The sequence below is a fragment of the Electrophorus electricus genome, chromosome 18, assembly GCF_041902795.1.
Source record: "Electrophorus electricus isolate QZ-2024a chromosome 18, ASM4190279v1, whole genome shotgun sequence".
NCBI classification, from domain to species: Eukaryota; Metazoa; Chordata; class Actinopteri; order Gymnotiformes; family Gymnotidae; genus Electrophorus; species Electrophorus electricus.
In genome coordinates, this window is record NC_137514.1 from 9,559,371 (window position 1) to 9,575,647 (window position 16,277).

A 16,277-nucleotide genomic window follows, 5' to 3' on the forward strand; every position below is an offset into this window, starting at 1 on the left:
TCTCAAAGGCCATAAAACAAAAATGTTTCAGCGGTTAACTGCAGGGAACAGATATTAAGTAACCGCCAGACTCCTTATCTGTGTCATCACACTAATGTAATATTTAACTACTCTTCTGTATCCAGCCCATGAGGCAATAACACACAAGCACTTCCGCTTTCCTTTTTCATTTTTTTTTCCTTTTTGGGACGTAGGACCGCTGTCATTTCCTCTTTGCCGGTTGCTTCGCTTCGTGATGTTGTAGGATGCTGATCTCTTGCTTTAGAGTGCTTTAATTTGTCCGTCTCCTTGCATTGGAGCAACATATATTCTTTACAGCGAATTCTACCTTCTCACCTTTGCGCACTCATACGTCTGCCGTCCCTCCAAACATGCCGAACATCGTACTTTTTAGCGGGAGCTCTCACCACGATCTGTCGCAGAAAGTGGCTGATCGTCTCGGACTGGACTTGGGAAAAGTGATCACAAAGAAGTTCAGTAATCAGGAGACTTGGTAAGTTAGTTGCGCTGAATGAGTTTACAGTCCCTTAATAACTTCTCCGAAACTAGATAGTTAAAGGTTTTGGCTTGCTGTCTTTAAACCAGGTAGCTAGCTATCTTGATTGTTCTGGATACCCACATGTGTTTACAGCTAATTTAGCTATGTAGCTAAGTAGCATCCAAGTTATGTCTGTTATAGATGTGGCTTTAGCTAACTAGCAAGCAACATTTAAGGGCGTTTTGAGATTGTATTTCCACTGAAATGCGATATCCTGGTTGTAACTGTAGTTTAACCTAGCTAGCTATTACCTTGCTGCATATTAGGCTACATTTCGCAATTGCAGTTGTCGCTGTTGCGTATTTAACCTGGTTACATGTTTGTTTACCATATAAGTTAGCCTAGCTAGCTAGATACTGATAATTAGCAAACAGAAAAAAATATGTTAGTTGTTAAAATTTGGATACAATGAATCTAATCATTGGCTGAAAACGTGGCGCATTTTGGCATTAAGTTGTTTCACGCTGTTTGCATTGTCTTGTGTAATGTTTGATGCCATTTCCTAACCGCGGGTTATCTTATGTGCTTACTGCTTACTCGAAAGCTGCTAAAGTAGCCAACGTAAGACTAACCTACTTAAAAAAAGCCATTCCTCTGTATGGCGCAATATGAGGTCATGTAGATTGCAGTCTTTTTTTCTTTCTTTTTTATTGCCACTATAACCATTAATTAAAATGAATGAATGAATGAATGAATGAACGCGAACCGTTTTTTGTAGGTTGAGGACTGAAAGTTCCAAGCTACTGTTAGAGAATATATTATTTATAAATATGATGTATATTATTTTATAAAAATCATGTTGTAATGACAGTCTGCAAACCCTTTATGTGACACATCAAAGATTGTCCTGTATCTGACCAAAACTGTTTATGGTTATTGGATCATGTGAATGTTGTGCTTCACCAAAACTCTCACTTTGAACCAATAATCAGGCTGTTCACTGCCAAGATTTTAAAAAAAGTTACGATTTGTTTCAGGGTTAATTTGCATATTGCATCCCTCTGCAGTATGAATACACAAAGGCCAACATTGCAAAAATATCATAAAAAATGATGGGTTGCCCTGATATTTTAGCCAAACCCCCAGCCACCCAGCCTGTGTTTCTGACAGCTACTTAATTCATTTAGCTTGACAACATTGCAGATTCAGCAATGGGCCTGATGACTCCTGCATGAGGTTGAATCACTTGTGTGTCAGCATCATTAGAAGGCCAGCATAATGCATTCAGCATCAACTTGCAATCATTGCAGTTGCGTGCCATAGAATATGTTAAAGACAAACTGCCAAACACTTAAGTGACATGGTTAAATACTGGCAAATGGTATTTATTCATTTGACCAAAATAGTCTTTCTATTTGTCTTTCTTTACCTGTCAGATGACACAGGTAGAGAGAGACAAATGGGAGAATTTTACTGCACAAAGTTTTTTAGAACAGTTGTCAAGCTTTCTTTTTATCATCTTGAGTCCTTTCTGTGTAAGGTGAAGAGGAGGTTTTAATCACACACACAACTAACTCTGCCTTCTTCATATGTCTGCAGCAAATGAGGAATTTTGTCCTGCTTTTAATGTGTACATTGTGCCAGTTTTTGATGAAGATTTTTTCATTTCGGATAGTGATGATGATCTGTCCATCTGCAAAATTTATCCAGACTTAAGGAAGTTTCCTTTTCAACATTTTTATTGTTGCTCATGTACAATGTCAGGTTCCCTAGCAAAATAAGAAAGTGCTCAAAGATCAATAAAATAAGTAAAAATCAGCTAAAGATATCAAACCTATAGAAGATTAAAAGTTGAAAAGCTATATTGAAAAATTATTGTTGTATTCTTTTATTGATTTTTATTTTTGGTTTCAGTCACATGAGCTTTAATAATGAGCTTTAGTTTTAAGGTCTCCAGAAAGAAAAGAACTTGTGTTCCAATATACATTACAGTGACGGTGGTTATGGTGGTGGTAATGATGAAGGCGACGTCAACCCTCACTGTGATCTCTTCCAACAGTGTGGAAATAGGCGAGAGTGTGCGCGGCGAGGATGTATACATCGTGCAGAGCGGCTGCGGCGAAATTAATGACAACCTGATGGAGCTGCTCATCATGATCAACGCCTGTAAGATCGCCTCGGCGTCCCGTGTCACCGCCGTCATCCCCTGCTTCCCCTACGCAAGGCAGGACAAGAAGGACAAGGTTAGAGCCCTTCCCCATGAAGAGGGTGTTGGTAGTAGCACACTGTTAGTCAGGAGAACACCTGCAAATGCTGATTTTATTTTAGCTAAATGCTCAAAGTAATCTATAGTCTGTTTCCTGAATTTGTAGCTTTGGTGGTGTCGTCTGGAGTGCCGAAACACATTTCAGCTTTGTGGGTTTTAGAAATGATCATTTTGCATCTATATATCTACTGAAAGCTTGAATAATTTTTCATTTTATTCTATGATAATTATGTAATTTCACTGAACAATAGGCTGACAGTCAAAATTCCTAAAGCATAAAAGCAAATCTACATTAAAAACCTATGTAAATTTAAAAACCATCCAAAGGTGCCTTTAAAACAATATGGAACCTCCCACCCCACCAGCAACAACCAATCATGAGCCCCTCCCCCACCCCAGTTCACCGTGTCATTCCTGCAGGGGACCCTGCACTCTCATCATCCTTTCAGGAGTATCTCCGCAGACACTGTGGAATTTTATGGAATTTTATCTGTTGTTATCTGCCATCAGTCCCAGATGTAGCAACCTGTGGGTGTAATTGATCCTCGTTCCCCCTTGGGGTCATGCTGAAGGCCTTGCTAGCCTTTGTATGCAGCAGGTTTGGTGTGGTCTCATGCTGAGCACTGGTAACTGTTTTTCAGTTGATCATAGCACACTCCAGTGAGAGTGCATTGTGAACTTCTTAATTTATTTTTCAAAGTTGTCAGTTTACCAAATTGCTATCAAAAGATATTTTTTTTAAGGTTGTGAAAATAAATATCCTCTGATCTCACTAGTATTTGCCAGAAAAGCAGAAGAATGGTTTGTCAGATACAAGAACCTCAAGTTAACAGGGTTTATTTGCTATGTAATCCTCTACTAGTTCAGCTCCCTTAGTAAAGGCAACCCACACCTGATGTGGATGTACTCTAAAATTTGGAGCACATAAGTGGAACAAAAACAAAAAATGTTCCCTGTCTAGAGTCGAGCACCCATTTCTGCAAAGCTGGTTGCAAACATGCTGTCAGTGGCTGGAGCAGACCACATAATCACTATGGATCTCCATGCTTCACAGATACAGGTAAGACTCAGACCACAAGATGGTGAATGCATGATAAAAAGGCTTATTTGTTTCTTGGTGTTTTCTTCATACTGGGCAGTTGGTGCTCTTTCTATTTTTATACAAAAGACTTGCAAACATTGTTCCATTAGTCCCAGATTCAGGCTTTAATACTGTTTGCTAGTCTCTGCTTAATATGTTTTCTCTTTACTGTAGCAACAGGGGCTGGCTGGTCACTAGTCACCTATTACCTGGTCATGGCTAATGCTGTAGCATTTCATGTACTATGCATGGTGCATACCATTAATGTGTTATATATTGGTAGTATGGTGGGCGGTTTGATGGAAATATGACATGAAGTCAGTGACAGCTGTGCTAAAACAAGGGCCTCTTCAAAATCCTCTTGTTTGTTTGGCGTCCACACCCACCCCAGGGTTTTTTCGACATTGCTGTAGACAACCTGTATGCGGAACCGGCAGTCCTTCAGTGGATCCGAGAGAACATTCCGGAGTGGAAAAACTGCATTATCGTGTCGCCGGACGCAGGTGGTGCAAAAAGGTAGTTTATGTTTTGAAGTATTTGTATATTTCATATAATTGCTAAGGGCCAGTGGTCGAGCACATGAGGAAGAGACAGCTTTCATAAAGAGCCTTGAATGTTATGCCAGTGTGGGACATATGGTCCTCTGAAGCTCACCTCTCCAAGAGCTAATCAGACAAAGCAGTGGTGTCAAGGTTGTCAGTGTGGTTTGCTGAGGAGGGTGAATGGCATTTCTCTGAGTGTTTACAAATGTACCCAATTACTGGATAGGTCTGTGACCAGAAGAGTTGAATGACTTGCACTACTTCTAGAAATCATTTGTGCTGTTTTCTTTTTACTTTATGTAAGATTTAATGCCAAAGACGTTTACATCAGGTATGAACTTGTAGAAAGACTTTAAATAAGCCAATTAAACAAATTATATTTAATAACTCTGATGTAGAAATTATATGTGAGGTTATATGACTTACAGAATTTTTTTTTTCAAACAGCAGGTCTTAGAAAACAATTTCTGTGTAAATGTAAACATTCATAAAGTTCTGACTGCAAACAAAATGTACAACTGCCACACATAGGATCTGTGTTAATTCCAAAAGATTTCATAATGTTTTCCTTTCTTTAAAAGTAAACTAACTTCATTGCATTTTTGCATAAACATTTAACTAATGAGGTTAATAATACAATTGATCAAAATGTAATACAATTAAAAGTAATATTAAACTTTCAGGTGAACAGGTCCAATACATAGGAAAGGTGAGTTTTGATTGTCCAAAATAAATAAATATCAATATTCACTGTAAAATGCTGTTTGACTTATAAAATAAGTTGAGATCTTATAAAATAAGTTGAGTGCAATCATATCAATACAGCGTATATGCCTGTAAATGCTTTGTGTTAATGACCTTATACTGATGGCCAACAGGCTCCATTTAAAGTGACAGACCTAAATATAGCCTATTGTGTAGGTGCAGTGGAAAATGGCCCAACTTGGCACCGTTAGTGAGCTGGTTTCCTGGGATTTCAAGGAGACATATCACCATAACTATCTTGGCTGTTTGCTGATGAACATGTTTCACAAATAACACTGGCATTGCAATGATCCAAGGCAGATAAGAGCTTGAAGGGGCTTTTCTCCTGTGTGAACTGATTTACATTCACGTTTACATTCACTTCCTCATAGCCTCAGCATAGGGCCACCACTATGCTGTTTGAGAATCTCACAAAGTACCTTTAATCAGATTTAATCCAACTGATAATGGTGCAAAAAAGCCTCATTCCTTTGATTGTTGACCAGATTATATTCCATGGGGCATCTATACATCTAAATTTGACTTTAGTACTTTCTAAAGGGACCGGTTTACTTCAGGCTAAAATTCAGCACCAGAGATTCAGGGGTATTCATCAGTGCCCTGCACTGCTGGCCTCTTCGTCTCAGCCGTTGACCGCCTCAGGTTATTCCTACGGTTCTGCATCCTCAGGGTGACGTCCATCGCTGACCGCCTCAACGTCGAGTTCGCACTCATCCACAAGGAGCGTAAGAAGGCCAACGAGGTGGACCGCATGGTGCTGGTTGGTGATGTGAAGGACCGCGTGGCCATCCTTGTGGATGACATGGCCGACACGTGTGGCACCATCTGCCACGCTGCCGATAAGTAAGTTCAGAAACTCTACTGCTCTTAAGGTTAGGGACCACAAAACCCGCAACAAATTCTGAGATGCTTGCATAATGTGTTACAACAAATGTTTGGGGGTTTTTTTCTTCTTCATAAGAAATGTCTAGTGTCTGCTTGAACATTTTACACCCTAACTCGCAGGTTCTCAGTCGTGCTATGTTTCTTAAATAATAGAATGCCGTTTTAGTAATGTTATTAATTTATGGTTTAAAAGTTAATTGGAGAGGGGTCTTAACCGTACAGTGCAGAATTAAATGCCAGAGCTTGCCGCTTTTTCTGCTGCTATTGAGACTATGTCGCTAAATGCAACGTTGTGCATTTTTGGCCTGCACAAATTCACCTTTTGATTATTGACGAGGATTTAAATTTAATGCTAAACACTGACTTTCCTGGTTTTAACAAATACATTTTGTTGGTATTGCAAACATTGCTGTTATGTTTTGGTATTTGTTTAAGGCTCCAGCATCTTGCTAAATGTATCATGGCCCTGCCCCTTGGTGACAAGTGCACTGTTCAGATCTGGCATAGCCACCTTGATACAAGATATTGCATAACTTATTTATAAAAAAATAAAAACAATACTTTTCTTTTACCATGCAGCAAAAAAACAGTTAATGTGTGCACCCCTAACCTGGAATGATGTTTCCATAACAGGCATCCTCTTTTTTCCTTCCTAATGTTATGTAGGAAGGTAAACATAGTTGTTGCATAATCTCCTTCTGGTCTAGTTCTAAATGCTTCATTTCTTTGTCTGGACTTGGGCTGTTAGGTTGATCTCTGCGGGTGCTGTGAAGGTCTATGCCATCCTCACCCATGGCATCTTCTCTGGTCCTGCCATCTCACGCATCAATGGTGCTCCCTTCGAGGCCGTGGTTGTCACCAATACCATACCACAAGAGGAAAAGATAAAACAGTGTCCCAAAATTCAGGTAGTCTTTTTCATGTGTGCTGTTACTAGATGCAAGGTTATTGCTATGATTTAGTACGTACCCTAGCTTATCAAATGTCAGGTTTTTATGTTCATGGTTTTGCTACTTGATTTTTTTAAACAATTTTGCTTGTAATTCTTCTGTTTACCTTGCTAATCCTAAACAAAATATCACTGTACTTTTGTGGCTGAGACTGCAAAACCAGTGAAAAAGAAGCTGGCCCATTGCCACCAAAAAGCACACCTATATAAATAGGTGAAAAGTCTTGTGATTCCATAATGACTGGCCTTTGCTTCAGAGCATTGCATTTTCAGCTTGCACTGACTGAGTGGCTGAGGGTAATTCTAACCAGTGTGCTGTCCTTTCTAGGTCATCGACATCTCAATGATCTTAGCAGAGGCCATTCGGAGAACCCATAACGGCGAATCGGTCTCATACCTTTTCAGCCATGTGCCCATGTAAAGACATGGCAAGAAGAGTGCTTGGACTTCCTTCCTCAGCCATCAGTCATTTCAGTAGCCAATGGGCATCCTAGGTGTCAGTCATTGATGGTAGCAAGTGACTGGCTCTTGCACATCACTTTCATCATTCAATAGTCAAACCAAACTGTTTTTCTGGACAGTCTGTGTATTTATGTGGGGAATTATTATTTTCGGTTATTGTACACACCAGCCCCTGCCCCATAGCCCCCTTTTTTGGTCTGTCACTGTCTTGGATCTGGGTTCTGACCAAAGATCTTGTTCCCAATTTTGTACTTATTTTTTATTATTGGGTCACCTTAAAAAAAACATTTCATTATTGACCCCTTTACTCTCCCTGTATTGAGTGCATGTTTAGCAGTCACACAACAGACATATCTTTGTAATCCGTCTCCTCAAAGTTGTCTCAGACTCTTCACGTTACTACAATCAGATGTCGTTTCCCAAAAACCTTAGCAGCACAACAGATTATTGTAAAACAGCAGAAGTAATTTTGCTACAGTCAGTACCAGCTCATCATGATCAGACCACCAGTGTTGTGGAATATCAGGAACCACTTAGTAAAGCAGAGTGTACTTGTACACTAGATTTAAATAATGATCAAACACAATCACTTCTTGATATGAATAATGAATCACCAATAAAGGTGATTCATTTTACAAACCAAAGTGATACTTTGACTTACAATGTCTGTCTTCAATAGGACAGTGGTTTTCTTTCTCACAAGCTAACATTAATGTACAACAAAAAATAAGTATGCCAGGTTAGTTTGTTTTTGACACATTAGGAATTAGAGGTGAACCATGTGACTGAGTCTACAAAAGTCTATTTAGAAACAAAAGATGGGAAGCTATGGTACATGTCAGTTGATATCTTAATGCCATTGAAAACTTAAGAAGTCAGCAATGGATGAGACCAGTCATCCACTGCAGCTGTGGAATTTAAATGTGAAAGTCTTAACTGTTGCACCTTCAGAAAGATGACTACATGCAGTTGGATTGTATCAGAATGGCTCATAGACTGTTTCAGATGTGACATGGAAAGACCCCACTGGCCTTTAAATGTTGAAATTTGTATCTGTTGTTGATTTCCTGGACTGCATGCATTCCATTTCATTGCATTCAGGTTTTGAGAATTTGTAATCTTGTAGCCTTACATGTCTAACAAACAGCACATAGACTGCTCATTCCAGCAATGGTTCCTTTTTCCAATTGAGCATAAAGTCAGCACTTTATATTGTTCCACACAATGTTAGCAGCTGAACACCGTCACTGCTAAGCTACAAGCTATTATTTCCAACTGGTTGAAAGCAGCTCTTTGTGTAGTGGAACAGCAGTAGGTGGTGGCCTCCCATGCTGATCCAGGAGTAGCTTCCAGAGCTTTGCCAAACCATAGCCAATCCCTGTAGAAAAAGGGTGTTCAGTCCTTCAAAATCTATCCATTCTCCACAACCCACTAGAACCATTATAAGAGATTTTTAAAACTGGTCAACACTAAAGGACAACCTCTGCCAGCAAGAATGAAGTGAATGGACATTGTGGTGCAGGGATCGCTTCTATCCAGTGGAAAGGTGGCTTAGCAGAACATCAGCCTTTCCTGGTTTCATTTCTGGCAGTAGTTGAAGACTCCTTTTTGCATATGTGTGAGTGGAGGACAGCTTCAGGCAGTGGAACTCCCCACATTGTCCGTGGTTTGAGTTGCCCACATATTACTTGTTTGTGTTAATGCATCATGTCTCATTTAAAATAAAGATTGCTTTCACAATGATTGATTGAGTATCTTTGGCTTGGAGATAGGAATTATAATCAGTTTTATAAAATTTGATATTTATTTTTATGCACATTACATTAAATAGAAGACATTTAAAATGTTTGGTTTTATTATGGAATGAAAGTTATATGGTGATTGAACAATTTGGAAAATTTCAAAGATAAAGTGTCAACAAATTGCCTACACAGAATCAGAAACCATTTGCAGCCAGTGGTCATTAGTGTCAGTATTATCAAATCTAGATATTTCATTTAACCCTTTTATACATTTTTTTTGCTGAATTAGTTAACACTGAATTACATCTAATTTTATGCACAAGGCTGCTATGACAGGCAGCAGCCACACCTGGATTCATACTCGGGCCTTTCAGGTGAGAAACCTGCTACTGTGCACTGACCACTAGACAATAGAGTCTGCTCTCTGACACAGCATTCAGAACAAACATTCGTCTTGATGGGTGACAATCTCTATCACAATGCCCTTTCCTTTTGGGGGGGACAGTATCTTTCACACTGCCCTCTCCTTCAGGGGGCATACCCCTGCGCTTCACACCTTCCATGTGTCTCACATGCATCCACCCATATCCATGTCCCTCACCAGGGGTTCACTCTGATTTGTTGTCCTTTGACCATGGATGGGTACACTCCTGATGGTCTAATGATACTATCCCACTTCTGACAGTTTGTGGAAAAGGCTGAGGGCAGCAACCTTTCACCGCCGATACAGCATCCAGAACACACGTACCTTCCTGAGTGACGGAACCGTCAGAGCTTCTTTTTTGCTTTTTGGTATTGTTTTATTTGTAATATATCTTAACAACAAATGCAAACTCTTCTCCCATAAACAGAATAGGTAAACACTATATTTATGGGGATTTATCGTCGACCAACAGGGGGAGTAATAAGGTTCCTATTCTATCGGCATTATGACAGGAGGCGCTCAAGCAAGCGCACGCATCATCTAACGGCCTCTACGAAAATGCTTAAGAAATTATGGAAAGTATTGAATATGTCGCATCAACGCGGCGAGAGAAGATGCTTCAGTATAAAGCAACGCAACTCTGACTTTCACTGATAAGGTAGACACTGCCTGTTTTTGAGTAGCTAGCTCGCTGGCATAAGTTATAAACCACGTTATAGTAGTTTTTCTGTGTAGCTCGTAAGCTATCCTAGATCTATGCATATATTCATTGTTGCTAGCTTTCAAAACATGTATCCTCGTTTTGCTTTTTTCTACATCAGATGATAATTATAAGCGCTACTCAAGATGATAAGCTTTAGTGGAGAATAGCTTTCTATCTTGTTCAGTTAGGTTAACTAGCGTTCCTCCCTCAGCAATGTTATGTTAAATTCACCCTTCACAAGTTGGCGCCGCCTTAGGATTATTTTTACGTAAATGGCATTATGGAAGAGCATGGATTTTTTTGCACGACAAATGAGTGCACAGTTAGACAAATTATGCTATAGCGAGTGCTTTCTGGAAATAAAATAGCTAGCGTTAGTTAACGTTAGGTAACCTAGGTTAGCTAGCGTTAGCTAGCCGTTATAACTAGCTAGCTGGCGTTAGCTTATGAAACAAGTCGGTTAGCTGTGTTCTTGTCTCAATACCAATTGTACCATGTACAGTACCATGTTTATTTGCTCACTATGTATAAATTGCCTTAATAAAAATAGTCTAGCACGAAAGTCCAAAAAGCGTTTTTCAATAGTAGGGGTAATTTTAATGGAAGTGCAGTATTTATTTGTGAAATGCTTGGCATTACAGATGGCGTAGAAATGACCTCCCACAGACTTCCGCTTGGAGTAAATTCATGATCGCGTTTAGAAATTCTAATGCACCAATAATGTAGCTAAATGACATCTGGGCTGTTAAAGAAATTTTATGTTGCGACCTGAGAAAGAACAGAAGGTTTTGTTAAACAGCTAGCAAACACTTTAACTGTACCAGTGATGTGTTTCTGCTCGTCCTTCAGTGAGAGTTCCGCTTTCATCCGCGCCACCCAATACCGTTAGTACTCCAGTACAAATGATGGCTACCGTTTCTTGAATCGAAAATTATATCCCGTGGAAGTCTGTGAGAGATATTTTGGACTGTCTATTACAGTAAAACCAAGCTTTTTATAAATTAAACCTATAAAACCACGGACGTTGATTTTTTTTCTTGAAGTTCAGCGCTATTCTATGCCTTTAACTTGAAATGTGCTGTGCTAACTTGTATTCTCCTAAGGAGCATCAGTGCTCAGGATCAGCAATCATGCCAGCCTGTCAAGGGCATGATAAAGAGCTGGCTGCTCTCGTAAACATTAGTCATATAGTATGGGCTGACTTTGCCTCACCTTCGCTCAAAGTCAGAAATGACCACATATACACAAAGAGTGCTAATAAACGTTAACTCTGTGCTTAGCATCTGTACTAATGTAGTTGTCTAGGTAGTAGTCATCTTCTAATGTTATTTAATTGGGGATTTGTTTACCTGTGTTGTTTCTTTTTGCCACAGGCTTTGTCGGCGTCTTCATGGCCCAATGATGCGCCGTCACTGGCTATTGGTTGGTGCCTGTGGGTGGGTCCTGCTCGTCCTTATGTTCGTCAGCAAGTTTATCAACTTCACCTTCAGGATGCCAGATGGTCTGCATCACACGTTCTCATCACACAGTGTCCTTGGCATTAGGCCCTGTGGCCTAAGGCAGTGATCTTAAGATAATAAAGAGCCTGTGAACAGTGACACATTAAACTTGATTAACGTAATATCCTGCTTATAGTATATAGGTGATGCACACAACTTGTGTATAGTTGTACCCTGTGTCATGTACATAGTAAATTTTAGAGATTTTCCAAACACACTGTATTTTCAGATTATGGAGGAAGAGTTGAAATGTTGAACTGGACCTTTCCATCTGTAAAGACTGAGAAGGCTCAGCTGGAGCAGCTTGTGCAAAAGGCAGATTCACAGCCATCTCCAGTGGTGAGTCAATTTGGTTGGCTATTGTTGCTACAAAAAAAATCCGATGTGAAAGATTTCATGTCAGAGCACCATCTGTTTTGCTCTGTTGTGCTTTTAGAAATGAGCTAGTTTCTAATGTTATCAAACTTTTTCTTTAAGTATTACCACATTAACTGAATCATGACAGGCTGTATTAGGGAACTGTGATGTAGATTAAACTCATGATTGCAGTGCTTATGGTTAAGAAGCTCCTCTCCTTTTATTTCAGTCAATTCATATCCAAAATTGCCACTAGAGGACATGGGCACCTTTCTTGTAAGAATATTACATAAACATGTGACTAGTCAGCTCTCAACCAATGTATGTGAGGGGTTTTTTTTGTTGTTGTTTTTTGCTTTTCCTTTATCATCTGTTGCATTATTTAGCATTATTTGCAACACTACAATATTTACTACATCCAAGTGTCATTCAGAATTACATATCAGAAATTTGCTAAGTATGGGTCAGGAGACTGCACTGATCATCAGTTCTTTTGCATGCTTATACCGTTTTCAGCAGAAGTCTAGAATGAGCATGCCAAATGCACAATAGAGAAGCCAAACTTAAGGCCAAACTCAAGTACTGAAAGAGCTGAGTGGAGAAGGGGAGAAGAGGTGGGGGAGGTAGTGCCCTAGATGAATAAGGCCTATGGCATTGTGCTCTTACCTCTGACCTTGATGCATTCTCTCACACAGACACATCGCTCCACCAAATAAGAAATCCAACACATTCAGAAACATAAGCAAAAACTAATGATCAAGAATAAGAAAGTGTGTGCTCTGTACAGTTCACATTTTATTGTGAACATTCAGCAAATGAAGCATGAGCAAATGTTCAGAGGAGTGAAGACAGTGCATTAGTTTTCTTCAGTCTATGCAGTGAATGTATTACTCTGTGATGTGTGTATGATTGGTCATCCACTGAGTCAACTGAGTAAAATGTCATTAATTTTTCCATATATTGCATATGGCATGGGTATTACAGGGTTTATGCTGACTTTTTGCTTATACTCAGCATAACTGGTTGGTAAATATATTTAATATAACAACCTTAACCAAAGATGGTACGTCTACTTTCGTGTACGGTAATCTATCTGACATGCCTTGGAAAGAATCCGATCATCATCTGATGCTAGTTAGCAGATTGTTGAGATGGTGAGGTAGGTTGGAATGTTACCAGACACCATGCACCTCACCCACCTCAAAATAAAAAACAAAAACAACAAAAAATTAATAGAAAATGGTCTGTGTGTGTTTGTGTGCGCGTGTGTGCCTGTGTACCTGCTCACATATGTAGTCCTCAGATAGCCCAGCTGAAGATGAGCTCTCAAACTGGGAGACAGTGACCATACGTCGTTTGCAGCTTTTATCAAGTGTTTGCAGGAACTCATCTCTCTGGAACCTCACTCACACTCCCTTGCGCAAGTTTGTCCTTGACCGCATCTTCGTGTGCGACAAACACAAGATCCTTTTTTGCCAGACCCCCAAAGTGGGAAACACACAGTGGAAGAAGGTGCTCATTGTCCTCAATGGTGAGAGATTTTGCTTACTGCACACTTTTTTTTTATTTCTGTATGTAGACATTAAGTATACTATTTTATCATTGTGTAGAGTTACAAAGCAAAGTAATCTTCCTCTAGTGTGCAAATCAATGTAATATATATCCCAAGTAAATATTAACATTATAACTTGCAATTTTATGAATTTATGAGCTGCAGTTCATATTTTGGATAACATCTCTTTTTCCATAGACATTATTTGTTTACTTTATGGTGACTGACTGTGTAACACTTCTGGCCATGTCCCTCACCACAGTGTGTCTTGTTTCTGGATTTTTAGGAAAGTTCTCCAAGGTTGAAGATATACCTGAGAATATGGTCCATGACCACGAGAGAAATGGTTTACCTCGCCTGTCCTCTATGAGTGACTCAGAGATCACTGAAAGGTCTGGAAACTTTTTGTGCTTAACTTACACTCACAGGCAGGGCAAAAAAAAGCAATACAATACCAATAAACATCTGGTCTGTATGAGTAATTGGAATTGGAAAGATTGTTTTACATGTTGTCTTTAAGACAAGGGTTTTTTTTTTGTTGTTTTTTGTATAGCTCATGTCATACACACATGTAATACAAAGTGTTTTACGTAAAGTATTAGAGCTAGTAAAGAACAAAAAATTATATACTGTTACAGTCCACTGAGATCCTCAGCACATTAATCTCCTACATTTATACTTTACATTCTCAATCTACATCCCTAGTGCCTTAAAAACTACTACTTAGTCTTTGATTTAAATGGTGTTTCAGGTTAAATAAATACTTCAAGTTCTTCATCGTCAGAGACCCCTTTGAGCGTCTCATATCTGCCTTCAAGGACAAGTTTGTGCAGAATCCACGTTTTGAGCCGTGGTACAAGCACAGCATAGCACCAGCCATCATACGCAAGTACCGCAAAAGCCACCGTGACACCGGCCATGCTGCCGGCCTGCACTTCGAGGACTTCGTCCGTTACTTGGGTGATGAGCCTGGTCGCCAGTACCTGGACCGGCAGTTCGGCGACCATATCATCCACTGGCTCACATACACCGAGCTCTGCGCCCCATGCAACATCTCGTACGACGTGGTGGGCCACCATGAGACACTGGAGCATGATGCACCCTACATCCTGAGGGCGGCCGGCATCGGTGGCCTGGTGACGTATCCCAGCATCCCACCGGGGATAACCCGCTACAACCGGACCAAGGTGGAGAGATACTTCTCTGGAATCAGCAAGCGCGACGTCCGCCACCTTTACGCTCGTTACCAGGGCGACTTCGGCCTTTTCGGCTACCGTAGACCCGATTTCCTGCTGGACTGATGCACAAATGGGGGGAAAAAGTGAGGCTTGGTTGAGTATTTTTATGGATCTTACCGCTTAAATGATATTTTGGAGTACTGAAGAGAGATGTAGGATTATCGACAAACGAGTAAATTCTGTTTTCTGACAGGTGGTTTTGTAAGCTATTGCCTCTTGTATACTTTATATTTGGACTAGTTTCATGATTTCTCTTATAATGGTGAAGGATAGAAGGAAAGGTTAAGGAAAGCTGTTCTTTGGACAGCGCCATGGGGCGGTTGTTAGGTGGAACAGCCCCACCTTACTGGATTTAAGGGTATGCAAATTGTACAAGTTTTATAGTCTTGATAAATGGTTGCTGCTGTATTGGCTATATGAACATGACAGTATCATATAAAGATGTTATTTAACAAATGTTGATTAGCTATTTAAGTAGTGGTAAATGATGAGATTCTTAACTCTTTTGAAGAGAGGTCTGCTTTAAAAGTAGACTTTGTGACTACAGAACCACAAAGTGGTCTTTCCTCAGATTTCCTGTAAAGCTAAACAAAAAAACATATCTTTCAGTTTTAAGTTATTATGTTGTGGTGAAAAGCATGTTTTAACAAATACTGAATTGTTGCCTCAATTTAAAGAAAGAAAGATACCTTGAAGAGTTGAGTACCTTGAAGAAAATCACAGAGTGGGATTTTAAAGTAACTAACTATTAATTGTACTATGAACTAATGATCAAATACTGCAGTCTCAAGATGACCATCTTGGTCATTTTTAAGATTTTGGATGTTGGGAACTTTTTGTTTGATATATACACACATTGACATTGACTTTGTCTTCCAAAACATTGCTTCTCATTCTCCTTTGATACAGGTGGTTTTCAATGTTGCTTTACTAATAGGTTATTATTGCAGATTCCCAATATAGATTTCTAATAAATATTAAAACATCTCACACTGAATGTTTATTTTTAAGCACTTCTCAAACTCCGATTGTAGTTAAATATATCTGTAAAAGTAAATGTATAGAGGTTGGCACAGACTGATAGTGACTTTATGCATTTTAAGTGGTGTTTTAAAAAATAATTCCAGTTGTTTCATTCTTATAGTAGCTTAGCCCAAAATACAACACTATAGGTATTGAAATAATGCTTAAAGTTCATTGGGCTTAGACATAGAATGGACAGGAATGATTAAAAATCATAAAGATATAGAGATAACACATTATGCATGTCAACAGATGAGCTGCAGACTTCAACAGTTCACTTACAAGTGTTTATTAGAAACAGGTTGGTGAGT

At 39.4% G+C, this 16,277-nt stretch overlaps 2 protein-coding genes across 2 annotated transcripts; both read left to right on the forward strand.

Annotated features, from left to right (window-relative positions):
• Positions 1 to 192: 192 nt before the first annotated feature.
• Positions 193 to 9,171, forward strand: LOC113578505 (ribose-phosphate pyrophosphokinase 2-like). The gene is made up of 7 exons (XM_027011790.3): positions 193 to 493; positions 2,538 to 2,721; positions 3,706 to 3,804; positions 4,217 to 4,341; positions 5,802 to 5,975; positions 6,766 to 6,925; positions 7,295 to 9,171. Exons 1-7 carry the CDS (start codon positions 372 to 374, stop codon positions 7,385 to 7,387), a joined length of 957 nt encoding a protein of 318 aa, XP_026867591.1. The 5' UTR covers positions 193 to 371; the 3' UTR covers positions 7,388 to 9,171.
• Positions 9,172 to 10,088: 917 nt separating this feature from the next.
• chst10 (carbohydrate sulfotransferase 10) lies at positions 10,089 to 15,930 on the forward strand. Its single transcript, XM_027011819.3, has 6 exons — positions 10,089 to 10,252; positions 11,671 to 11,798; positions 12,026 to 12,135; positions 13,450 to 13,684; positions 13,992 to 14,097; positions 14,457 to 15,930. Exons 2-6 carry the CDS (start codon positions 11,696 to 11,698, stop codon positions 15,004 to 15,006), a joined length of 1,104 nt encoding a protein of 367 aa, XP_026867620.1. The 5' UTR covers positions 10,089 to 10,252; positions 11,671 to 11,695; the 3' UTR covers positions 15,007 to 15,930.
• The last annotated feature ends 347 nt before the right edge of the window (positions 15,931 to 16,277 follow it).